The following is a 26,700-nucleotide window of genomic DNA, read 5'->3' as shown; positions in this document are numbered from 1 at the left end:
ACCGTTAACGGTACACATCAACCATCGCTTTTGCACCCAGATTTCTGTTACAGACATTTTAGTATCTTCAAAAATACGGGAACTATCGATATGACTTTTTATTCATCCCCTAAATTACAGTCTTCAAAGTTATTTACAATAAAGTTTGACCATTTTGACAATCAGATTCTTTCAGGATTGGGTCCGTAAGTTTGACAAATTTGGAATAAGAAGACAACAACTTCTTCGGTTGCTGTGCACCCTTAAGGGTTTCCAAAATTGTCAAACTTACGGAACCAATCCTGCAACTACGGGATTGTAAAATTAGTGAAACTTTGTTGTAAATTACTTTGTGGACAGTATTTTAGGGGAAGAATTAAAAAATATTTCGGTAGTACCCGTAGTTTTAAAGATACTAAAATGTCTGCAACAAAAATCTGGGTGCAAAAGTTCTGGTTGCTGTGCACCGTTAAGACTTTCAAAGTTAACTTTATGTTATTACGTATTATTCTAAGGCTAGTACAAATTTTATTATTAGTTTTTGTGCAACAATGTTGGTCAAGGACACAGTGTGTAGGAGGGGAAAAATTACAAAAACTAAATATCTAATTTTTAAGCACATTCTTTGAAATTTTTACATATTTTCTTTGCCTCAACAAAAAAAAAGCAAATTTTCAAAGGCCTTGACTTAATTACAACTTCAAATATAAACGTTATAGAATGTATTCTGAATAGTTTGATTGTACATTTTCTCCTGGACATTTTTCCCGTTAATTTTTTTAAGGAAATCTTAAAGAGAGATAGGCGAAAAAAAACTTCAAATATATTCTGCATTGACCTAATGAGACTTTTTGAAATTATGCTAAACGCAGATTAATATCAATATCTTATCAATGAACCCAAAATTTGACTTTTGCTAATAACTATATTTTGTAAAAATCCCAAGAAAATTTAAACATTATTTTTAATTAGCAAAAACATAAATTTGGGTGAATTCTTTAAATCGATTTCTAAATTTATTTATTATCTGTTTTTTTTTTTTTAAATTTTATTTAAAAATCATCCAAATCTTTAATGACAAAAATGTCAAATTAAATTGTGAATTTTTGCTAAATTTTCTAAAAAATGACAGCTATGTTAAACTTTATGATGCAAAACTCATGATCATAAAAAAAGTTTACAAAAAATAACAATTATTCTGAAAAAAGCAAACTATTTTATACTAAATATTTGACCATAATTTGCTCTATTCTCTAGAAAACTTGATGCAACCACATTTTTAAACAAAAAATGTTGTCGTGCTCGAGGCACTACCAAGTTGGATAAATACGACGAGTGCTAAATAAATCGAGTTTTGATACGAGTTGCAAACGTATTTTTTTCGCAATTCCAAAAAAACACTTTTGAATAAAATTTTCTCAACCAAAAAGCAAAAATTGAAAATTTTGTTTATATGACCTTATCAAAAAAAAAACTCTAGAATTGAACGAAAAGACCAACTCGATGAGTCTTAGAAATAAAAAATATGGCAAACCCTTACATGAAAACCCTACTCCGAGTCTTTCAGCTTTGATGGAAATAAATCTAGACCTAATAAGATGTATAGATATAAGATATTTTAAAGACAATCTGAAGATCTGGGAACACTGCTAACAAGCAAATTATGTTACATTTTTTTATTTCATTTGAAGATCAAACCACACATCAATTTGAAAATTTTATTGACAAACCATATTTTTCATGTGTTTAGATTTCCATAGAAATAAATCAAAACAGAAGACACTTCCAGGCAATGATATTACCTTTGAAACTAGAAGCATTAAAAAAATCAAGATGTATCAGATTAACTCAGAAATTATTTTTTTCAAGGTGCATAAAACCGTCAAATGTTTTCCACGTGCTTCGATCGTTACATAAGATACCACCACTGAGACTTGCAAGAAAATTCGCCTCAATCTGCTCGCCAAAAAAGCATGAAAAAAAAGTGCAAAACAAATCCCGCACCATATTTCATCACGACTCAAGCTGGGTCCCCCCTCAAAATCCCCCGAATACTAATCCCGCGGAGAGGTCAACCGGTGCTGTGGGGGACATGTTTTCACTTATGATGATTATTTTTAAAATCTCTGTTTACAACCCGCAATCCGAGCGCGTTCTGCCACTTTCTTCTGCGACGACGTCGGTTGAGGACGTCTCTGGTCTCTGGCCATATGGTAATTAAAAGTGAAAATTTTGCTAGCGACGTCGCGACGCCACTTTCCGCACCATGCGTCTCCACTTCACTCACTTTCCGCAGATGTGGTTGAACTTTCCGATTCGTTTTATAGGGTAGGACGCAAATCAAGGTACACACACACGCGTTAGATGTAGTTAATTTGCTATAAATTTTGTGGTTGACTCGCTTCGTTTCGTTTGATTTTCCCCGAGAAATTCGGAATGCTTAGACAACGTCCTTGATTTGAAGTGTTAACGAGGGGAAATGTGAGATTTTTCGTGCACTTAAACTAACGTCACACCCATCTCCTTGGAAGAGTTCGGAAAGATGAAAATCACCACGTAAGCAGGATGACTTTCACAATTCCGGCACCGTTCGATATAACCTCACTTTGTTCTGTTGACAACTCTAGTCCTTTTAGTGAACGAGTTCTCAACGTTCGAAACCGAGGGGGATTGAAAACATATGATTCGTTCGAAAATCATCCCTTCGTGAGCATAACCGACTGTAGGAGAGTCGGGTACTCATTCTCACCCTGTACTATTGTAGAGAAAGAGACCAAATTCATCGTAACAATAACGTGGCGAATGATAGTCAGACAGTGAAGGTATGTCGACTATTCGAAGCAGCATCGGGCGGCCACTCAGGCCAAGGTTGGAGTCATCACTCTTAATTTCATGCGGCTTTTAGGAATTCTATTTTTGAAAACAAGCGTCGATTATGTAGCGAGAATTTGTTTAATATAAAATGGGGAAATTCGCACTGTTGTCGTATGATAGTCAGAGTTTACTTGAAAAATGAGTGATTCATCTTGGGAAGTAAAATATCTGTAACAATGTTCATAAAAATAGATTTATAAGAAATTGAGTATGAGATAATAATCATATATATTGCAGCCATGCTTTTAAAATTGAAAGGTTAAATGAGTTGTAGAATGCAAGTATCTTTTAAAGCAAATGAAAAAAAATGCGTTTGAAGTTTTTCACAACCTGAGCAATTCTCTTCCAAAACCGGAAATGGATTTTATTTGTTTTTTTTTTTTTTATTTGGCTCAAACTTTGTGGGGGCCTTCCCTATGACCAAATAAGTTATTTTGTGTCATTGGTTCACCCATACAAGTCTCCATACAATTTTGGCAGCTGTCCATACAAAAAGGGTACGTACATATTCAAACAGCTGTAACTTTTGAGTGAATTTTGTGATCAATTTGGTGTCTTCGGCAAAGTTGTAGGTATTGTTGAGGACTATTGAGAAAAAAATAGGTACACGGAAAAAAAATTGCAGATTTTTTAATCAACTTTTTTTTCACAAAAACTCAATTTCCCAAAATACGTATTTTTTTATTTTCGAGATTTTTTGATATGTTTTAGGGGACAAAAACCCGCAACTTTTGAGCCATAGAGAAACATGGTCAAAAAATCTGCCGCCGAGTTATGAATTTTTGGAAAAAATAGAGATTTTTGGAACAAATCGAAATTTCATGCATAAACTAATTTGACGTATTTTTTTTATGTGAAATTGAATTTCCAATCGAAAGTTTGATTTTAGCGAAATATTTGCAGTTTTTCGATTTTTAAAAATAGAGACCATGAGTGACCATTTCTGAAAATATTTTTTTTGAAAAGTTCAGAAAATTCAACTTTTTTTGAAATTGTCTAAGAGACATTGAAGATTGGACCTCGGGTTGCTGAGATACAGCCGCTTTAAGAAAAAGAAACAGGAAAATCGAAGTTTTCTAAGTCTCACCTAAACAACCCACCATTTTCAATTGGTCAATAAAGTTGTCTTGCAATGATTAACATAAGAAAATCACAAAATCTTTTTTTCTGTATTATTATAAATACAGCAAAAAAAAGATTTTTTGATTTTCATAAGTAATAACTTAATAATAATTCAATAGCAATATACTCGTCTCGTGTTACTCAATTCCACAAAAAATGTCTAGCGGATAAAATGAAGAACGCGTTTGTTGATTCCCATTTCCGAGGAAGATGACTCAAAGGTTATCAAATTTACGTTTTGCCTTCCAGACAATGCGTTTGTTCACAGCTTTTTATGTATTGTTTAAACAATGCTTCGAATTGTATTCGTCTTCCCACAAACTTTAGTGGGCCAACAACCTTACGAATCGAATCATCCAGTCCCGTCAAGGAAGTGCACTTGAACGCAGGGCGCCATATAAATAGCTGATTAAAATCACCTGCCAACGCACAGTCGGTGGCGGTGGTGTTGCACCACCCAGGGTCACTCACTTTGCATTAATTTATTGAATATTTCTTCATCATCGAACAACCGGGCAATCGCCCTCGGGCACTTCATAAACTTTGTGTGGGGAACATGCGAAAATCTCAGCCATAAGCTAACCCCCAAGCGTCAACGGTGTGATCTCTTGTCATATTGTTGTCGATATTGTGCGTTTTCGCCACATTTCATACAAGACACACAAATAGTAACCTTCATTAAAATTTGACACGATTGCCAACTTTAAAAAATGTCACATTTGCGTCAAGGTGGCATTACGACGCACTTCATCACGCTTGTACACAACAAAAAGTGTGCAAAAATCATGTGTTTACACTGGCCACTCCCCGAGACTGCTGGCCACAATCTGCCATTTTCAAATATAAATATAAACAATATCAGCTCGCCAAACTGCAGTGCAACAACAATCATGACGGATGAACCAGGCTCGGGCGGCGCCACCGTCGCGACGCAACAATTGTGGTCATCCCTATTCTGGTCTGACATTGGCCAAGTCCACCACCTCAGAAGAGCGATTCGGTGTCCCGGTGAGTGATTCACGACTGTCACCGCCGTCGCTGTCGGACACAATTGTTTTTTTTTGCTTCTAGGAGGTGTGACAGGTTGTTGCTGTCGTGCTGTGTTGTCGCATGTGGCATTTTGAAGATTCGAAAATAATCTTTGGAGTATAAAATGTATGACAAGTGGCAAAATGACATATTCAACGGTTTTAGACGCAAATTGAGGTTAGGTACAATTTGTTCTAATGTTGACATGTGACAAGATACCACAACTGCAAAGACTTGTTCACGTTCGTGAGGTGGACTCTGCTCCTCCACCTTAGGTTGGTCATTCTAGTTTCAAGTCCACACTGACGTAATTTAGTGCGCGGAAATTCGCGCCGTTTTTTTGTCGCTTCTTTCAAGTTAAGCTTGTCCGATTTACTAGTCCCCCTCCCGAAAAGCCGTGTATTTAGCTAAACTAACAAATTAGATTACCAGCTGTTCCGTTCAACTCTGGGCCGGCGGCAATTACTTCAGTGGACACCAGAACCAGAATTGGGGAACAGTATCGTGTTTCCGTGGGCCCACGTTGATTCTCACGGTCGAACGTTCGTTCCATTACTTGGTTTTTGTTTTTCGACTATTTTTCGGCTTTTTTTTTCTCGGGTGAGAGAGGTTAGGCTTGGTTGATCTGCTTTGCCTCCCATATGGACAAATTATGTCAACATTTGTGTCTTTTTCTCATACTCCTTCGACCGGTTACACTTTGCCAAAAAAACTTGTTTTCACTCATTTTGTTTCTGGTGAGAACGTAAACCAGTACCCGCATGCGGTGAAGATCATCACCGGTTGAAGTCATCGGGAATGGCCTCTACGTAGGTCAATGGTGTTGGCCAGTGTTTGTTGTTTTTTTTGTGGGAAGTAATCTCTCACAGTGGCTACCAACGCAACGCAACGCGCAACATGTGACCTGTGCGGCGATGGTTTAATTTTGGGAATTGCTAGATTTGCGCTTGGGATTATGAAACGTTATGACGTGTTGTTTATTTTGGAAGAACAGCAGTATTCTGTAATGGTTATTTGAGCAGGTTGACCAAAATGACCGTGGAATGAAATGTGAATTTTTTAAACAAAATATTTAAGAGGTAAATTTTGATTTACCTATAAAAATAAATCTAATAATCTAATATAAGAAATTCAGCGATTTCGATCACAAAGATGGTAGGTTTAAGTTTTCCAGCAGATTTTGCTTGGTTTAAAACTAGATTAAATTTGTTTAATTTTGTTGAATTTTGAGTTTACATTTTGATTTGATTTTAATTTTGGAATGTTGAAAATTTGGTAGGTTGAAAATTACCTCTTTTTTGAGTAATATTACATGAAAAATTAGTAACAATGTGAACCATTGCTGGGGTAAAATTAATCATTTTTTTTACACAAAATCTGTCGCCATTTCCTGATGAATATTGCCATCATTTTTTTCTGTGCAAGGCAACATTTTACGATAGATTAACTATGGTTCCCTTGAAACTTACTGTCATGCAAGATTCTTTCTGTCAAGAAAGGTTGCGAATTTATTATTTATTCATTTTAAACTCTTCGTGTAGTACAAAGTGCCGTAGTGCTGAAACAACTATATAACGCAAATTTGTGGATTAAAAGTTTTTGTTTCTAAATAATATTTCATTTATCTATCAATCCAGAAAAAAATCTCGAATTTTACTGGAATTGTCTAATTTTACGGTTATCACACGTTCTGCGAAATCGTAAAGAACACTTGACCCTCTACATTAGGGTGGTCCAATAAATTGTTGAATATAAATGCATTGTCTACAAAGCAGTACGGAATTTGGAATCTTTTGAGTCATCTTCGGCGGAAATGTGCAGGTACGAACAATCGCATTCATTATTCTATACGCTCAAATATTTTCGTGGAATTGAGTAACACGAGACAAGACATTGTTTTGATTGATGAAAGCAGCATTGGGATTTTGATGAGTTATGAAAACATCGATTGAAGGAAAAATAGAATTACTTGTTTGTCATTAAAATACAATAAGAGTAAAAAAGCAGGATGTCAAAACATAATACGAAGTTACTTTATTTTAATTCTGAAAAATCACACTTTTTATTTTAGTATTCGCATTGAATTCAATACATTAGCATCTTTTCCTGAATTCATAACAAACAAATCTTCACAAAATATACCCTCAAACAGAAACCGACAATATCAATGTCACGTCCCGAACCTAAAACACAAAACAAACGAAACCTAACCTTGGCCGCCACTAACTCTCTCAGAACATCTAATCTGACGACAAGATGACGCCAGTTCGGCTCGCCGGTGGAATTTGACACTCTAAATTCTCTCGACTCCTAATGAGCACAGAACAAACAATTCAGGCAGCATTCTTCCAGCCACGAATAGCGCCGATCTTTTGTTTGCTTATATTTTTAGCACGAAACATGCAAATTGTTTCCGCACACTTTCATTCGATTTTTACCGACGCGAATCGATCCGGCTTTTAGTTCGGAGTAATTGCCACTCTAGACTTATCGCAAAACACGTGCACAAAAAAGCTGAGCGTTTGAGCGAAATTGTCAAGAGAGTGCAAATTGCAGCGATTAGTTTTACAGTACGACCTCGCTAGTTCAACAACGCTTGTTTAGTTTGTCACTTTCAAATTCGACTTTGTCAAACAAGTGGGATTTCACTGTACCCGCTAAATGTAAACAAAAGTCATAACTTTAAAACAATCTTGCACAGCCTTTGATTAGCGGTCTACCCTCGTCAAGTCATTACACGATTACAAAAAAAGGGGATTGATAAGAATGTATGTCGTGGTCATCCCTTGTTTGGATGGTGACTCAAATTGTTTGTAATCAAATTGTAGACTCTCAACTGTCACTTGTTATTTTAAACGATGATCACCCCTAGACAAGGTGTCTATCTCAATTACGTTCTTATCGTTGAAAACGATAAATAAATTTTTGTTTTGTCTTTCTCAAACATTAGTCAAGCTTCGAAAACACAAATCAGGTCGCAGAATAATCGGGGTGGCAAAAGAAAACTTGCTATTTTCAGCATCACGCCACGCCGGCATTCTCGGAAAAGTGAATGAAAATGAAAACATTTTCCCACGCGGTTGATCTGTCTTGATTTGATCGTTTCTCACTCGTGTGCGCGGCGAGATCTGGTGCAAAAATGAGTAATTTTTCATTTCAGTCTGTGCCATTTTTCATCAATTTCCAACTTAAATCTACCTTTTCAAAATAACACGTAGATAAATTCAATTTCTTACGAAAAAATGCACAACTTTACACCACGTGCCTTCGCGACATTGAAATTCAACTCGCTGAAAAAAAAAACAACACACCAACAAAATTTCAAGATCATCACGATCATAAACCACTCTTCCACAGCTAAAGTCGGGTTGATAGCTCGAAATAGCACCGCCGCCGCGGCTTCACTTCCGGCACAAACATTCCATGACCTATGAGATAGTGGCGCGGCTAAAGTGGCTTCTAATTCGCCCCAAGAAGAGTGTGGTAAATTGCACTGCTGATAGGGTAGAGTGATTTATGACCTGCCCCCTCCCCTCGCATGGTTCCATGAAGAAGGAATGCAACCTAATTATAGGATTTTTATTGCGTCATATTTTGGGGTAGCGTTATCAAGAATGTCTGAAGCTCTAAAGAGTGATGGCATTCTTTAAGAATTCTTGATTTTTTGGTTTAATAAGTATAATAAGTTTGAGTCACTAAGAATTCGGAGTGGTTATTCTACTTAGAATGATCTGGACTCTTTAAAAACCATTGCGGTGCAAAATTTCAGATTAGTTTATCAAATTCCTTTGGGCAATCAATGCTCAACAAAAATTTATCGTTTCTTTAAAAAAATATGACCTCAAGATAGCAAAGTTGGACTGTAAATGTCATGGAGCTACCCTTTCATTGATATTTGTGTCAATTTAACCAGATTTCCTCATAACTGCAAACACAACATTAAGGGTGCACAGCAACGAAGGAAGTTGTTTTCTTCTTATTCCAAAATTGTCAAACTTACGAACCCAATCCTGCAATAACGGGATTGTAAAATTAATCAAACTTTGTTGTAAATTGCTTTGTGGACAGTACTTTAGGGGATGAATAAAAAAATATTTCGATAGTACCCGTAGTTTTGAAGATACTAAATTGTCTGTAACAAAAATCTGGGTGCAAAAGCTATGGTTGATGTGCACCGTTAAGAGGCAGTATTTGTAAATTCTGCTCGGTTTGTTCTAGAGGTCGTATCGAGGTGCTCCGATTTCGATGAAATTTTCAGGGTTTGTTTGTCTATACATAAGATGAACTCATGCCAAATATGAGCCCTCTACGACAAAGGGAAGTGGGTTAAAACGGGCATTGAAGTTTGAGGTCCAAAACACATGAAAAATCTTAAAATTGCTCGCATTTCCGTAAAACTTCATCAATTCCAACTTTCTTAGATGCATTTGAATGGTCTTTTGAAGCCCTTTAAAATGTGCTATAGACATCCAGGATTGGTTTGACTTTTTCTCATAGCTTTTGCAAATTACTGGTAATTTACAACTCCAATACTTCTAACCAACGTGAAATTGTCCGAGGATTCCGAATATTACAAAATTGAGACCAAAAAGTGCCGCTATGGCGGCCTACAGGGCAAAAACTAACGTTGTAAAATGTTTGTTATAGAAAAATCGAAAAACTATGAGAAAAACTGCGATTGGCCAAAAAGTTAATACCGTAGGCTTATAGTACATGAAATTACCTATCTTTTGACCTATGGGAGTATGGGTGTTGAAGGCTGTTGCAAAAAGTTATTAAGGTTTTAAAAAAATCCATTTTTAACAGTAATTTGCAAAAGCTATGAGAAAAAGTCAAACCAATCCTGGATGTCTATAGCACATTTTAAAGGGCTTCAAAAGACCTTTCGAATGCATCTAAGAGAACTGGAATCGATGAAGTTTTACGGAAATGCGAGCAATTTTAAGATTTTTCATGTTTTTTGGACCTAAAATTTCAAGGCCCGTTTTAACCCACTTCCCTTTGTCGTAGAGGGCTCATATTTGGCATGAGTTCATCTCATGTATAGACAAACAAACCCTGAAAGTTTCATCCAAATCGGAGCACCTCGATACGACCTGATTCACATCGGTGAAAAACTCGCTCTTAAATCAAACCAAAATACATTTTTTTGTATGTTCAGTAAGTTTAACTATCAAAAACTTTTGATTTTAGTTAGCAATGTAACGTTTCGACTTTTCAATATTTATTTTTACAAATCTCCTGAAAATAATTTTCCTAAGTGATGCAAATGCTAATTGGTTTAAAAAACGAAATTTGATAGAATTTTAAGATTCTTAAGTATTCAAAAACGACGCACATCGTATACTTGAGAGATTCTCAATTATGATTGAAATTGTAACCTTAATTATAAAAGCCATTGAGTTGTTGTTCTCGAAACTACAAAATGTGGAAAGCATACAATATTCCTGAATTTTACAAAATAATGAGAAAATATATTTTTTAAACTGAGCTAATTATTTTTATTTTTATCTATGAAGTTTTTTTCAAAGGTTCAATAAACCATTTATTTATTTTTTTTTTGATATTTTTGAATACCCATAATTCATTTGTAGTTTATTCAAATATGAGATTTTCAAACGAAATTTCTTTGTTTTTCTGAGATTAAAAAAATCTTGAATTGTTTCGCGTATAAAAAAAATCGAGTTCATATTTAATTTTCCGAAAACTAAATAGAAAACAAATAAATATAATATTCATATAGATCAAAATCTAAATTGCCTTTTATCAAACATAAGCAACTCTTTTATGATTTGAAGAAAAGAAAATGATTTTTTAAACTTATTTCTGTAAAATTAAGCAATTTTGAAAAATGTGATAAAAGAAACAGATTAGTAAAGTTAACTTTCCTCAAGTTTATTTTTATTTTTCTAAATAAAAGTAGAGTAAACACATTTTTTTCCTTTTTTTGAATTTTCACTTTTAGAAGTTTAGAATTTTATTATACATAAATTACTTTCTGAATAGTTTGAAAAATGCAAAAACGATCGCCAAAATTATGTTTATTTGAATAAATTCTTCAAACTTTTCATAACCAATACTTTGATTTTTAATTGGATTCCGGTGCCGATTTTGAAACTTTTTTAAAAGAAGAAGAGAATTTCGTTTCCATTAGATTTTACAAATAAAGCTTTTTCGTTTTTGAAGCATTCATTTTTTCTGTTTTTATTGCTATATTTTTGGTTATTTTTCACAAGTTTAAAAATAGAAAAAAATACATTTAAGTGACCACCCTGGAAATTCTTCAATCATCAGACACACACAGACATGCTATTTCTGGAGGTCAGCGAAAGCGATAAACAAGTTCAAGTTTCGAGGACTGCACAATACCTTCAGAAAAAAATTAAAGAAGAAAAAACAACTTTGATCAATATCGCAGGTGGTGGCGGTGCGGATCTATAAACAAATCGCGAAACATTTCCGTTTTGGATGAAGTTTCCGTTTAAGTTGATTTGCAAATTTGAGAGTTTGTAAAATTCTTGAAAAACATTTAATTGCATATCATAATAAATCCTTCAAATTTTTCGACAACCATGCGTCTCCATCAAATTTGAAGGAGACGCATGGTATGTCATCACCAAAAATCTCAAAAAGAAGTCAAAAATTCGCATTGCACTCCAAAATTGGCTCACTTCTGCAGCAAAGGGTCAGTTATTGATTAATTTCCGTTCGTTCAGTTGCTGCTGCAGTTGCTCTTCCTTTTCCAACTGTGTCAGTAGGTTTGTTCACTTTTCCCATGGAGACGCCTGGTACTTTGTAGTTGATTGGCAGATATTTGGCTCTCCTCCGATTGACGCAAATCCACTTTTTTTTCTTTTTTTCAAATTTCGTGTTTCTTTCAACATTTCGGATGCTCCCAAAAATAAAGCGATAATCGATTCGTTCAGTTTCGAGTACATTTCAAGCTCCAAGTGTGTGGTGCTTCACTAACGTTTGGTCACGATTTTGTAGTAAGAAACGTCAACAACAACAACAATGGTGTCTGCGAAACACGTGATTGGCGTAGTTTTCCCCGGGATTATCCGCCGAGAGACTAAGCCTTTCCGTCTCGTTTGTGATATTGATTTTTCTTTCTCTAAAAAAAACCGCTCAAAAATGCTTAAATCTTTCGCGCGAACGCGTTTGTCAACCGGCGACGACCTTCACAAAACGTTCAAATTTATTCCAAGAGAGCAATAAAAACAAAAATCCTAATCAAGAATGCAAACTAGTGTCTCTCTTTATCTCTCTGCTTAGTAAGACCGGCTATTTTCGAGCGAACGCGCGCGCGTATTGTCCGAGCTGAACCTTAATACTGACTGACTAAAGTCGGAGCTCCGTCGACGGACACTACGAGCCGGCATCGTTCGAAATTAACACTCTGAGAGAGAGAGAGCTTTTTGAAAGCTCTCATGAGTGACCACCACTATGAGATTAATTGAGAGAGAACGCGAAAAAAAAGGAATGAATGAAAAGCTTCCCTCCCTTAAAAAGAAGGCGATTTCGGGCGAGGAGTTTACGATTCACACCTCCTACGAAGTCGAGAGATGAATGAGATCATAGCCTAAAGAAAAAGTTTACCTCAAATGTGTGGCCAACTTGGAGGAGGTACACATAAGTTTACGTGTTTGGATTTTGGATACAAAAAGAGCGATTAGCACTCTTTGAGCTCGTGTTTGTTTGTTTTGGTAGCGGATCGAGCACTTGTACGGTTTGGGCACGAAATTGTATGGTTTCTAATTTAAAGTTTGATTGGGATAAAAAGTGGTTTGTTATTGGTTTAAAATGCCTTTGCTTTTCTAGAAGAAATCATGTCTTGTTTGGACATAGACGACATTTTGAATATTTTTTCGTTTTCGACAACATCTGCTTCGAAATCTCAAAAGAAAACGACGATCTTCAGAACCAGTTTTCAAGTTATCCTGTATGGCTTCACAATTGTTGAACATCGCGACGATCTCTCAACGATCACGAGGTCCGATCGCAGTTCTGTTGAACTACCCAGATCAGATTGAGCAGTTTTACTCTACTCAATTCCCTCAAGCTCACCTCAAGTATCCGCTCAAACACCGAGGGTAAACAAACTCTTCAATTGCGTTCGATGACGTGACGGAGCTGCTGTGTGTAGTTCAAGTGCACGTGTTGCCCCCTCTCCCACCTTGAACATGCAAATCCACAGGTAGCTTGCGCAAACCTCATTGATGACAACTTGTATTCGCTGGAAGTCAGCAGCTGGTGATGTCATCGTCGTCATCGTTCCAAGTTCCGAGGCAAGATCATAAATTTCGATGTTGGCCGTTGTTGGGTTGTCACCTTTAAGGCGCGTAAAAAAGGTGGACGATGATGTCAGGCAATCTCAATTTCACGGCTTAATCGGAACAGGAGGCTTCAAGCGGTGAGATAATCCCGAGCTTGGAAGCATTAAAAATGGCGGAAGGAACTCAACTTTAGTTTTGCATTTGCAACCAGTTAAGCTCGACCTAACTTTTGATGACATATAATTCTGTTTGTTCTAAAAATCATATATTACACAAATATTTCAATCAAATCAAAATCAAAATTATTCGCTCTACAGCATTGCCTTAGCGTTCTCGATTGCGAGATTTCTACTCGAAACTTGGGGTACATTTTACACCTAAGCTTTCATCCACCCCGGGATTCGAACTGACACAAATATTTAACAGGCCCAAATTGACGAATCTTGAATGATTTTTTTTTTTAGGAAATTCAGCTAAGTCAAATAACCAAAAAAAAAAATTGAAAGGAGTTTTTCTAAATAAATCGAAAATTTTTGAATGAAATTTAATTGTTGGATAAATGTACGACTCGTGCTGAAAAAATCTCCTTTTTACAACTTGTTGCATAAACTACTATTTTGGAATTCCGTCTTGAAACTACTTACTTTTCCTGTCATTCTTGAACGACGAAATAGCCTACTTTTCTGTACCAAAAATAACAGAATCGAATAGCAACACTTTTCAAAATAAATGCTGAAAAGTTCTACTTTTCAGCACTTGTTTTGAAAACTAACACTTTCTAACATTTTTTTTTATTTAAACGATTTATTGACAAAATATATGAAAATTTGACTTAAAATTTCACTCAATGTGTGTTTTTCGGAATTGCAAAAAATGTTGTATTGAGCTCGTTGCAAAACTTGATTTTTTCAGCACTCGTCGTATTTATCCAACTCGGTGAACCTCGTTGGATAAATGTACGACTCGTGGTGAAAAAATCCTCTTTTTGAAACTTGTTGCATATACTACTATTCCAGTACTGTTATTCTTGGAGATGGGAAATAGGCCGTTTCGTCATTCGAGAAAGGAATTGCAATTGCAAATAGTGTTTTTCGATTCCAAAACGTCCATTTCGATGGCAAATTTAATTTTACAATAAAAAAAAATACACAGTAAAAAATTGTGTAAATTTTTAAGGTGTAATTTTGGAAGGTTGAGTGTTACCTCTTTTATGATGTAATTTTACCTCAATTTAGACTGAAAAAGTGACATTACACAAGTAAGGTGGTAAAATTACACATTTTAATAGGTAAAATTACACTTTTTTTATATAAAAATGTACCCCTTCCCAGATGTAATATTACCATGATTTTTTTTTACTGTGTACGTAAAACAAGTTAATTTGCATGAAATTATTAGGGGAGAGTGAGGAGACTTGATCCCCTTTTTTGTATCGCACATAACTCTGTCAATATCTTACAAAACTATAAACTTTTTGCATGAATTGGAAGCTTAAACATTCATCTATGTTTGGCTAATAAGGGTATTTCATCAGATGAACTCTTCGAATCATGCCAAGCGTTTAAAAAAAAATTTAAACCGGCATTTTAAAAATGTTAGGGGTAACTTGATCCCCATTTCAACATTTTGAAGAAATCTCAAGCAAAATGTTTTTTATTCATCCAAACTTTTAATTTTCTATAAGTTACAGCAATTTCACAAAAAACCTGTACGTTTGTGTTCAAAATATAACAAGTTTAGTATGTAAAATATTTAAAAACTTAAAATATTATTTTTTTAAGACCAAAATTAAGCATGTTTAAAAAAGCTGGAAATTTTGGTTTACAAAACTTTTGAAAAAAAAAAAGTTTAAACTGCAGTAAGTTATGTACAACTATACTAAAGGAAACTATTTATGAAACCCAGCCCAATTAATTAATCTTGAGGCTGATTCCAGTGACTGTAAAAATGCAGGGATCAAGTCTCCCTAAACGCACTTTTTTAAACAATTAATTGTAAAAATAGTATGACGAAAAATTTAACATCAAATGGGTAAGGGTTTTGGAGTTGATAAGTTTATCAAACAATTCATGTATAAAATTATTTTTTTTGATAATTTTTGAGTGTTTTCTATACATTTCAAAACAAAGAAAAAAAGATCTCTTGGAAGTTTTTTGCAGGTCGTTTTAGAAAAATGTGTGTAACTCAATCTAATTTTTTTTTCTTTGTTTTCTACAACGAGTTTCAGTTAATTTCGCACAACTTTCTGGAACAAAGCTAATTGTTTTACCCACATACTGACGAGATACGGATCAAGTGTCCTCGGGGATCAAGTCTCCCCACTCTCCCCTATTTTCTAAAAAAATACAATTGCTTCAACAAATTATGATGCAGCGGCAAAATTTCTGCTCATACTTCTTTCTGACACCAAAGATGCCTATTTTGATCCCCTCAAATTTATGAAAAAAAAAACTCTGGACGTCTAACATTATGGATTTTGGGAAATCATACTAAACTATTTACTACTAAACTATTAGTGATAAAAAGTTAATTTTAAAAATAAGTAATTTTTGTTGAGAGTGTAAGAATTATTCTGAATAGTCCTAAAACCTACAACTTTGCCGAAGACACCAAATCGATCAGAAAATGTTTTGCGATCAATCATGCTCCATACAAAAAAAATGTGGTGTTGAATGGCGAATTGTCAACATGGAGGGAGTCTGGAATTTCAAAAAAGTGTCCACGTGGTTTATGGATAGACCCTAGAATCTAGTAAACTATTTGAAAATAATAATTATACAGCAATTCCTCACGAAAACAGCATGATTAAATTCTCCGATCGGGCTCAATATTTTTCTAAGGGTTCCTTGGCCGAAATAATTAGTCCCGTATTTTTTGTTTGACAATAAGGGTGCCATTTCGTCGATTTTCGCTAAATTATTTTTTTTTTCAAAAAATCATAACTCCCGTCATTTAAATCGACTTAAGCTGTCTTGGACGCAAACGGAAGGGAATTAGATAGACTACTAAGCAAAAATAGTTAGATGTTTCAAATATCTAGCCTATCATTTGAAAAGGCCGAACGAAAACTTAGAAACTGTCAAAAAGCTTATGTCTGAAAATATTTCAATCGGATTTCTTAGGAAATTACACATAACATATCAAAAAAATTATAAAATTGTAATTACAGGATTCCTACTTACGATTTTTTTGAAAATAAAGACAGGGTTTTCGACGTTAAAACATCTTCTCTTTTTACTGAAACTGTATAACTACCAAAATTTCCGTAATTGAAAGACGCAAAAATCCATCTCCAAAACCTTTTATTTGCGTTCAAGACAGGAAAAATCGGTTGAAATGGCGCGAAGTTATGATTTTTTTAAATGTGGATTTTACGAAACATTTACGGAAATTGTAATTTTTCGGACCACCCTAACCCCTCATCAAAAATCAAGAATTACACATTGAATGAAGTAATAATTCAAACTTTACTAAAGTCTTGATATCTTATAACAGTGTTGCCAATTAACCAAGCATTATAACTAATCGAATAAGTCATTTTTCTAGCAATATTCAGAAAATTGGTTCCAAAAGTCATTTTTATACTAAGTATCTTGGAATGTTTACTAATTTTCACTCAAATGCCCACATCTTTGAACAGTGTTGCCAGATCTTCACGAGTGTCTTTGAATTAAGCCAAAAACTTTATATTTTTTGATTGAGAAGAAGGATTAGAGGAGATATCGATTTTCATATTTTCCCAAATAATTGAGATTATGCGTGATTTTTCAATAAAATTGAAACAAAAAAGGGAATTAACTTTGAAATTGAGTCACTGACTCAAAAATAGTGATGGCGCATCCCAGAAAAAGTGCAAACAAAAACATGTATTTCAAATCACCTCGTTCGACCGAATAGGTATTGTGACTGACAGTCTCCTGTGCATATGATAAAGGAAAAAAAAGATATCTGTCTGTTTACGTTCGAATATTTTTGCATTCTTGACGAGCCGGTGAGGGTGACCTTTTCAAAAAAACGGGTTTTTGTTTAGTTTCGTCTATGGATCTGAGAAGAAAAAAGGCAAAATTTGCCATCCTGTTTAAAATGCAATTTTCAGGCGGAACTCGAACAAGGCTAAATAATGGGATGATCTTGCGGTTTTAGCAAGCAAACTGAGATTTTCTCATTGAATTCATTGACTTGAAATTTTTTGAAATGAGTTCATAACACGTTCGCAAATGTGGTCGACTGTGGGACATAAATTTATCACGCCTCCACAGTAGCGTGGTTCACGTTTCTATGAAAAAGACAAAAGTTGTTATTTTGTCTTGCATCAACCGGAATTTCGTTCTTTTATGTCCCCAGAAGCACTCCTGAAAATTTGAGCCCATTTGGTAAGGTCTAGGAGCTCCAGTTTTAATTTGAAATTTATATGGGATTTTGATTTATTTTCCATGGGAAACTATCTTTTTTTACATTGTATTAGGATTTTTTTTTTATAAATCGATGAAATGACTTGATTCTTATAGTAGGAGATAGGTTTTGAACTGGGGAACAACTTTGTAGAACATACCAACATGCTAGGAAGTGACCCTTTAAAGATACAGATACTTTTAGATGGTGGCTTTTGAAGGGGCTTTACTTCAAAAGCTACCATCTAAAAATATCTGTATCTTTAAAGGGTCACTTCCTAGCATGTTGGTATGTTCTACAAAGTTGTTCCCCAGTTCAAAACCTATCTCCTACTATAAGAATCAAGTCATTTCATCGATTTATAAAAAAAATCCTAATACAATGTAAAAAAAGATAGTTTCCCATGGAAAATAAATCAAAATCCCATATAAATTTCAAATTAAAACTGGAGCTCCTAGACCTTACCAAATGGGCTCAAATTTTCAGGAGTGCTTCTGGGGACATAAAAGAACGAAATTCCGGTTGATGCAAGACAAAATAACAACTTTTGTCTTTTTCATAGAAACGTGAACCACGCTACTCCACAGCTTTATTTGATTTAACAACACCCAACTATTGACAAATTGACTTTTTACGAGCGTTTGTCAATTTAAACCTCGCTTTTAAGTCTGTGGTGCTAAACTACCTCCCTCTGTCATCAAGTTGATTACTGCACAACACGCGCGCGAGGAGTCGTTTTTTTGCCGTTTATGAATATGATCTTGTCCTAGTGGGGAAGGTTATTTCTTAACACCTGGGATACCATGCACAATTTTTTTTTCTGTTTGGTATTCCATGTGTTAAATCACAAATATAATCAACATTTTTAAAGGTTTGTACTCACCAATCCGTCCGCGCCATTCACCTCGATCGCCGTCTTGAGCCGCTGGGTCAGCTGCTCAAGCAGCGTCTCGTACCGCCCGTTGAGAGTGTCCAGCCGCCGGGAGTACACCTCGGTGGCGCCCGGGTCGGCGTCCGGCGGCCGCAGGTCCTGCCGCGGTGGCGAAAAGCTCGGTCGAATCTCCACCAGCCAGTCGATGTAGTGCACGCACTTGCCATCGTAGATCTTTTGGACGCGTTGTCGGATGCGGGGGGCGGTGGTTGCGGATTTTTGTTTGTTTGCGGTTGATTTTCGGAGGTTGGCGGAGTGTTGTCATATCATTTGGGGGGGGGCGCCGATGACGGTTAGGCGTTGGATGTTTGGTTGGTTGGTTGAATGTTGGATGTCGAATTTACAGTTTTTGTGGTGATTGGGGTTGTTTGATTGTTTGTTTGTGTGTGCGCAGCAATGTTTAGGTTGTTTGTTTGTTTGTTTAGGAGGCATGTTTGTAAGTGTGAATATGAGTTATTATAACAATTAGTAATCGGTTTGGTAAACTAGGTGGACTAATATACTTCATTTTTTTAACGGTTCATTAGGGTCGGAAATGTAAGAACGATTGAAAAGTGCGATTTTTAATTATTAATTTGTGGACCGCCGAAATTTTGAGTTTTTTTTTCTAGAGCAATTCCACACAGCAAACAAGAAGTCAGCTGGACGAAACCCAGGGCAAAGTTTAGTGAATCTATGTAAAAAAAAACATGTCCCAAAACCAAAATTCCATGTCAACTGAGTACACTTTTGGACTCGACCTTCACCGATTTGGACCAAACTTGGAGGGAACGTTCATCTATCGATAGTTAACGGAAATCCCAAGTTTGTTGCTGATTGGACCATCCCTCTATTTTTGGCACCGTCCTCTTTTTTGACAATTTTCAAAAAAACTTTTTTTTTTTAATCATAACTTTGCAACTATTTGAGCAGAAGACTTTCTACAGGTTGCATTTTATAGAAAATTGTCCAAGGAATTCGATAAAAATAAAATTGTAACCCTTAAATGCCCACTAATATTATATTTTAACGTTTTAAGTACTAAAATTCAGTTTTGACCAATTTCTTATATTTTTATTTGTTTTATTTTAACACCATCGTGTTCCCCGGACAATTTTACATGATAATCAATGTAGACCTCAAACTAAAATAAACTATTGGCGAGATACAGCGATTTTACTGAAAGAAGTTTGATTTGCGCAAAATGCAACCTGTAGAAAGTCTTTTGCTCAAATAGTTGCAAAGTTATGAATAAAAGAAAAAAAAGTTTTTTAGTAAATCATCAACAAAGAGGGCAGTGCCAAAAATAGAGGGATGGTCCAATCGACACCAAACCTGGGATTTCTGTTAACTATCGATAGATGAACGTTCCCTAAAAATTTGTTCCAAATTGGTGAAGGTCGAGTCCAAAAGTGTACCCAGTTGAACTGGAATGACCCATATGTTTTATGTCAGAAAAAATGTGTAATTTTACCTCCGAAAATGGGTACTTTTACCACTTTTCTGGTGTAATGTCACATTTTCAGTCTAAATTGAGCTAACATTACATCATAAAAGAGGTAATATTCGACCTTCCAAAATTACACTATTTTTGCCTTCCTCACTTTACTGAGGAAAGGCTATAAAATCACTCGAAAAACGAACTTCTTAATTTGACCTCCTAGACCCACCTTCACGTATACATATCGACTCAGAATCAAATTCTGAGCAAATGTCTGTGTGTGTGTATGTGTGTGTGTAGGGATGTGGGTCTGTGCACCAAAAAATATGCACTCGATTATCTCGGCGCTGGCTGAACCGATTTGGACCGTTTTGGTCTCATTCGATCCGTCTTGGGGTCCCATAAGTCGCTATTGAAAATTATAAAGTTTAGTTAAGTACTTCAAAAGTTATGCTAAAAAAACGATTTTGACAAAAGTCCGGAAGATTGTAAAAGGGTGGTTTTGTAAGAAAACCCGCCATGCTATACATTTTAGAAAGGTAATAAAGAGACCTTTCCAACGCGTCAAAAACATCTAAGATCTGACAACCCTATCAAAAGTTATAAGCACTTAAGTGTTATTTATGCACTTTTTGGACGCCGGATCTCAGATATTTTGATAAAAACATTGTCCGGATCTCTCATGCGACCTATCGTTGGATAGGTAATCAAAAGACCTTTCCAACGCGTTCAAGACATTGAAGATCTGACAACCCTATCAAAAGTTATAAGCATTTAAGTGTTATTTATGAACCTTTTAGAGGCCGGATCTCATATATTTTGATGAAAACGTTGTCCGGATCTACCATGCGACTTGTCGTTGGATAGGTAATCGAAAGACCTTTCCAACGAGTTCAATAGATTGCAGATATGATAACCCTATCAAAAGTTATAGGCACATAAGTGTTATTTATGATTTTTTAAGAGGCCGGATCTCAGATATTTTGATGAAAACGTTGTCCGGATTTATCATGCGACTTGTCGTTGGATAGGATATCAAAAGACCTTTTCAATGAGTTCAATAGATTGCAGATCTGACAACCCTATCAAAAGTTATAAGCACATAAGAGCCCTGAATTATGATGATCTTACTACCCAATCTGATGGTATGAATCAAGTTGATAGAACACTGAAAGGTCCGTCCTTTTGTATCTATTTTGGATAGCATTACTCTCTAAATGTGAGGAAGGCACCAACCACCTAAGGGTGGATTAAGTAACGTTTTTACTATAAATTCTGTTTTAAATAAAAAAAAAACAAATTTCAATCCAAATTCACTCACATTTTGTCACGAACGCATTTTCTTAGAGATGAATTCTGGAGTTTTTTTTGATTAGGTCCTATAAACATATGAAAGACAATAGTTTATTGGTCCTTTTCAAAAAAAACTCTGGAATTCTAAGTTCAACGTCAGTTTTAGATCAAATTCACTCAAATTATAGTAAATTTTATATTTTTTATTAAGAAGCTTAACATAAATCGTATAATCGTTACAAATCTTGTTGAGTAGATTTGATATTTAAAAAAAATATTTTTTCAGGTTTAGTTGAATTAATTTAAATTTTTAAATTTTACAAAGAAAATGTCAATTATAATCTTTTTTCAGTATCTGTTTGATTAGACGAATTGTGTACGTGATTTTACTTGTTAATCCAAGCAAACTCATATCAGTATTTGTTATACTAATTTTGAATGAAGTTTACCTACATTTCTGTTTTAAATTAAAAACAATTCATAATTCAAATTCACTTACATTTCGTCACCAAACAATTTACTCAGAGATGAATTCCGAGTTTAATGCCAATTTTGAATAAATATTATTTTAAATTTGAGTATCTTTTTTTGTTGTAAAACTTAAACTTAAATAAATTTTTTGTTCATAGTTTTTTTTTCGATTTTTCCAAAATTGGGCCGGCAATGAGTTATAAAAAGATTTAATTTGGTAGATTTTATTAAAATCTTGATACATAGGAGTCCAGCTCAACCGAGCTCCTCGCGAAGATGGAGCTCTGGGTCCAGCCGTGTTATTTGTATTTTGTTACTCATGTATTTATGTTTTGTATTATGTGTTTACAAAAAGAAGTAGGTTTTTGGTGCCACTGCTTTGGTGGCTTTTCCTGCCTCAAAAAAGAAATAAATTCAAATTCAAAATTCAATTCAATTCAAATAGATCGCTCAATAATTAATAATTGATAAATTTGCTTGAATCTATTCTCTGATATTTAAGAAAATATCGCAATTAAGGAAATTCTACTCAACTTTCATCAATATGACAAGCGGAAATTCCCATAATATAAAGGCATTTCACCGTAATCTGACATTGGTCTCAAAACTAATTTTTAACTAAAAGCGGATTTTAACATAGGTAACTTGATTAATTTTTGATTTTGATCTACAAAATGTCATAAAAACTATAAATTATTCAAAATATTTTTAGGGGTCTGACCAAGCCCAATTTTTGTAAATACTACTCAATAACAGTAAAACATTACATAAAATTAGTCAAAAACTGACAGCTTAAAAAAAAATCTGAGTATAATTGGTTTGGTTTACCATTTGGTAAATCAATAATTCTAAAAATAATTGAACACAGAATAAAATTCTGATTTTTTTCAGATCAACGTAATTTTTACTCATTTATTCTTTAATTCACATTAATAAAAATCGGGTAAAATTCAAACCCAAAAACTACACTCACTTTTGAGTAAAAGTGATTTTGACTAATTTTGAGTAATTTTCGTGCTCGGTGCCTGTTTTACACGCTAATTCAAAATGTTCAAAATAATTTTTATTTCAAAGATAGTGCCTCTCAAACAAGTGATTTGAGTTCAGAGTTTAAGATAATTTGACGCAAAATTAAGGCTTTAGGAATTCACTTGATTTTAAATTTCGGTGGCTTAATTTTTGAAAATTCAATTAAATCAAAGTCAAAATTTGAGTACAATTCAAACAAAATTGTTCCTGAACGAAATTATCCAAATCTGCATGTCTCTCAAATCTGGATTAATTTTACTCAATTTTGGTTGGAAATTTATGTTTAAAGAAAATTATGACACTTGCCTCAAAACATCCGTCTGGAAAAGATACATAATGTAATCTTTGAATGTTTTGTTGTTATTTATGGTTAATGTGTAATGAAATGATATTCAGGGTTATTCTTATCATAATTTTTACAAGCTCACTAGGTTTGCCAAGGGTTTGTCCAAAACATTAATTAAGATTCCTGTTTCAGGTGGAATTGCTCTCCAGCTTTTTTTTCATTATCGTTAGTTTACCAGCGAATTAAAGGTGCAGAGTTTCTTTTTTTGATAAGCTATTGACTTGATCAAATGTGTGCAATGTCGGCGCGAGCAACCGTGTTTTGGTGATATTTTTTTAAATTAAGATTTCAAAACCTTTTACCAAAACAACAGTTCACCATCACCCAACTGCTCATTGCGCGCCTCGTTTTTAATCACAGTTCTACTCCAATCAATTAAAAAAAGAAGCAACAAATTAATAACTAAAATATCCCAGCTTTAAAATCAGGCTCACTTGTATTGATTAAAAAACAAATCTCTTTACTTTTTTTCGAGAAAGCCAATTTCAAACAATCGTAATCGAAAATTTGGGCACCAACACCGCGCGCGCTAGCGCATCGATTTCTTAAACAAATCGACAATACGTAAGCAATTAGAAGGAAGCAGACTTGGCACGCACACTTTCTTTAGCCTCAAACGCTCACAAATACACGCACAAAGAGAGAGAGAGAGAAAGCTCACGCACACAAACACACACTCGGAGGAGAAGAAGAAGCATTCACGCACACAACCTCACACATTTTCGACGAACACGGAACGGAACGGATTCGATTTTTTAACCAATAGCTGTCGGGTTCTCTTACACTTACACACCCCTAAATCATCATCATCATCGGCGGGCTCGCGACTCTAGTACTTCGCCACGCCCCCTTTTCTCTCTCGCAAGGGAACCGGTGGGAGGTACTAGATTGAACCGCGCGCTCGCGCTCACACGCTCTACGTACCTTGGCTTCTCGGATCAAACGGCCACCGGTGAGATTAACCTGTTCGATTTTCGGCGCCCGCTCCATGGCCTCGCCCAGCATGGTCTGCGCGGGGACGCGGTACAAATAGTGGACAACACAATTTGAGGAAGACGACGACGGACGACATTTTTTGAAGTTGTAGTGGTGGTGTTGTGTAGTGTAGTGTGGGTTGGTTGCAGTAGTAGAATTGATGGGGTAGTTTACGAGATGCGGAGGTTTTGGGGAGGGAAGGGAAGAGAATAAATTGAAATGATTAGTTCGAGGTTCGTACGCTAGGTGGTACCGTCCTGGGAGGTACCAGAATGCACTAGTTTGGTTATGTTATCTGTTAATTCTACCGACTATTAGAGCGCGATTTTAAACTGTCCTGAACCAGTGTCTGCCATTGTAGAGTGTCTCGTGTTCATGCGTTGTCAGTTGTTGTGTATTCTTGAAGGTAACGTGTGTGTACTCGTAGTTATACTATCTACTCTTTGGGACTTATTGTTTATGCCGAATTGCAGTACTAGAATATCGATAAGAACAGTTGTTGAGATCGAACACCAGAGCTATTGACCTAATCTAGTACTGCAATTCGAGCACTATTTCTAATCAAACTTCTAGGCGCAGTCAGGGTTAATTTCGGCCCTCGTTCCAATTGTGTGTGTGTTACTCATTAGTTTTGGAGGACTACCCTAAATCGTTATGGTATTCCGTTAGTCATTGTTCTCTACGCTAGGTGTTGCAGTTATTTCTCCGACTGGTAAGTCTACTTTGTACTAGATCTGAACTGAACTTCAACTGTTTGTGTTTTTTTGCGTGTGTATTCGTGAATTCGTGTCTTGAAATAGGGGCGGAAAGAAGAACCTTACTCCTGGACGCGAGATACAAGTGGGACAAATCACACTAGAGATAGAGAAGTCAACAGTACAACAAGACTTGGGTGTCATCATCGCCCTGTTCCTAAAAACAACCCTTTGGATGCTTTCAACGTCGTCAAACCTACGCTTTTCGTCATGAGAAAGGCACAGAAGCTGAAATCGGGTAAGCCAACATTAGGCGCGGCGGTTAGGTACTTACATCCAGCTCCCGGGCGGAGGTGGCCGTCGGCAACGCTTGCAGCTTCTCCGTCTGCTTCTCGACCCACGTCTCCTCGACGACGATGCTCGTCTGCAGGTTCTTCATCAGCCCGATGGCGGTTTCCACGCTTCGGAGGCTGGTTTGAGGGGAGAAAATGCACAGTTTTAGCGGTTTTGTCTCAAGTGTTGATTTGAACTTGATCAATATCGAAGGGGTTGACTCCAAATGACTCGAAATAACTTCCAGAGTCTTTGGGGTGTTCTCAGGGATGACTTGGAACAGCGGGGACATCGAAACTATCAATAATATAGACAGCGGGCTAGTTTGTAGATAACGTTGTCTACAAACACACCTAAAGTCCAAAGTTTTGATCGATTTGTTGTTCCCATAGCTTCAAATCATTTATTGGATCTACAGAATGGCCTGGAAGCATTACCAGAGCAAACGGTTTCTGGTTGCATGGACATTTACAGTTTATCATTCAGATATCGATTTGAACTCGATCAATATCCAATATTTTTGCACCAAAAAGCTCAATGTAACTTGCAGAAGCTTTCTAATGGTCCCTTGTATGATTAGGAATAGTGGGGACATCGAACCGATCGATACCGTTTACTACCGACGAGTTATTAGATTGAAAATCTACAAACAAGCCTGATGTCGAAGGTCTTGATCGTTTCGATGTCCTCACTACTTCGAATTACTCCTGGGAACTCCAAAAAGGTCTTGTAAATTTTCTATACCAAGTAATCGTAACGGCTTCGATATTAACCCCTTTTAACCCAATAACCCAAACTCACCGTTCGGCCAGCTGGCCGCAGATGTTGTTCCAGCGCGAGTTCAGTCGCTCGACGTTGGCGTGCAGTCGCTTCAGGTCACCAAGTACCTTCGTTGGCACACCCATGCGACCCAGCTGATCGGCAGAGTCGTTCATCTTGTCCATTTCCGGCTGTTGGGCGGAGATCGTCTCCTGAATGGCGGACAGCCGCTTGAACACCTCGTACAGACCCTCCTGCGAGGAAGGCAGTTCCAGCTGACGGGACAGCTTGCCTTCCAGGTCCGAGATGACCTGCTCGTTGTCCTCCAGACCAGCTAGAGCACCCTCGAGCAGTTTCAGGCGATCTCCCTGCAGGCCAGCCTGGGTGTTGAGTTCCTTCCACAGCTCGAGCAGGTTGTCGAGGCTCTTCTTGAGGGCGGGCGTCTTCAGCGTGATTGTGCGGAATGTTTCCTGAAGGTGGCGCAGGTCGGGTTCGAGCAGACCTAGACGGCGCTTGTAGTCGTCCAGGATTTGGACGGCGTGCTCGAGCGAGTCCAGATCGCGTGGCATCGGGGAAAGGATGATGTGGTCCAGTTCGCGGGCCATCTCCTCCAGTCGGGTCTTCAGGGAGATGCATTGCTCGGTGAATATTCGACTCGCTTGTTTGCTTTCCTCTGCAAGGTTGTAAAAAGATGGATTAGAAGGTGATCTTGTCAGACGATCGTACGATCAACCTCGGAAAGACCTGAAGCGAAACACTCCCTTCATGGTTTCAAC

General features: G+C 36.2%; 1 protein-coding gene across 1 annotated transcript in view; it reads right to left on the bottom strand.

Moving 5' to 3' along the window:
• LOC6034268 (microtubule-actin cross-linking factor 1, isoforms 1/2/3/5) overlaps positions 1–26,700 on the bottom strand; it is a 104,262-nt gene that overhangs the window by 55,828 nt on the left and 21,734 nt on the right. Inside the window, 4 exon segments of the mRNA XM_038257215.1 lie at positions 18,556–18,777; positions 24,087–24,170; positions 25,167–25,302; positions 25,967–26,597. Of these exon segments, the coding sequence (XP_038113143.1) occupies positions 18,556–18,777; positions 24,087–24,170; positions 25,167–25,302; positions 25,967–26,597 (1,073 nt within the window).

Source organism: Culex quinquefasciatus, chromosome 2, assembly GCF_015732765.1.
Source record: "Culex quinquefasciatus strain JHB chromosome 2, VPISU_Cqui_1.0_pri_paternal, whole genome shotgun sequence".
Taxonomy (NCBI): domain Eukaryota; kingdom Metazoa; phylum Arthropoda; class Insecta; order Diptera; family Culicidae; genus Culex; species Culex quinquefasciatus.
Note: the sequence above shows the minus strand (reverse complement) of the source record. Positions and strands in the feature narration are given on the sequence as shown.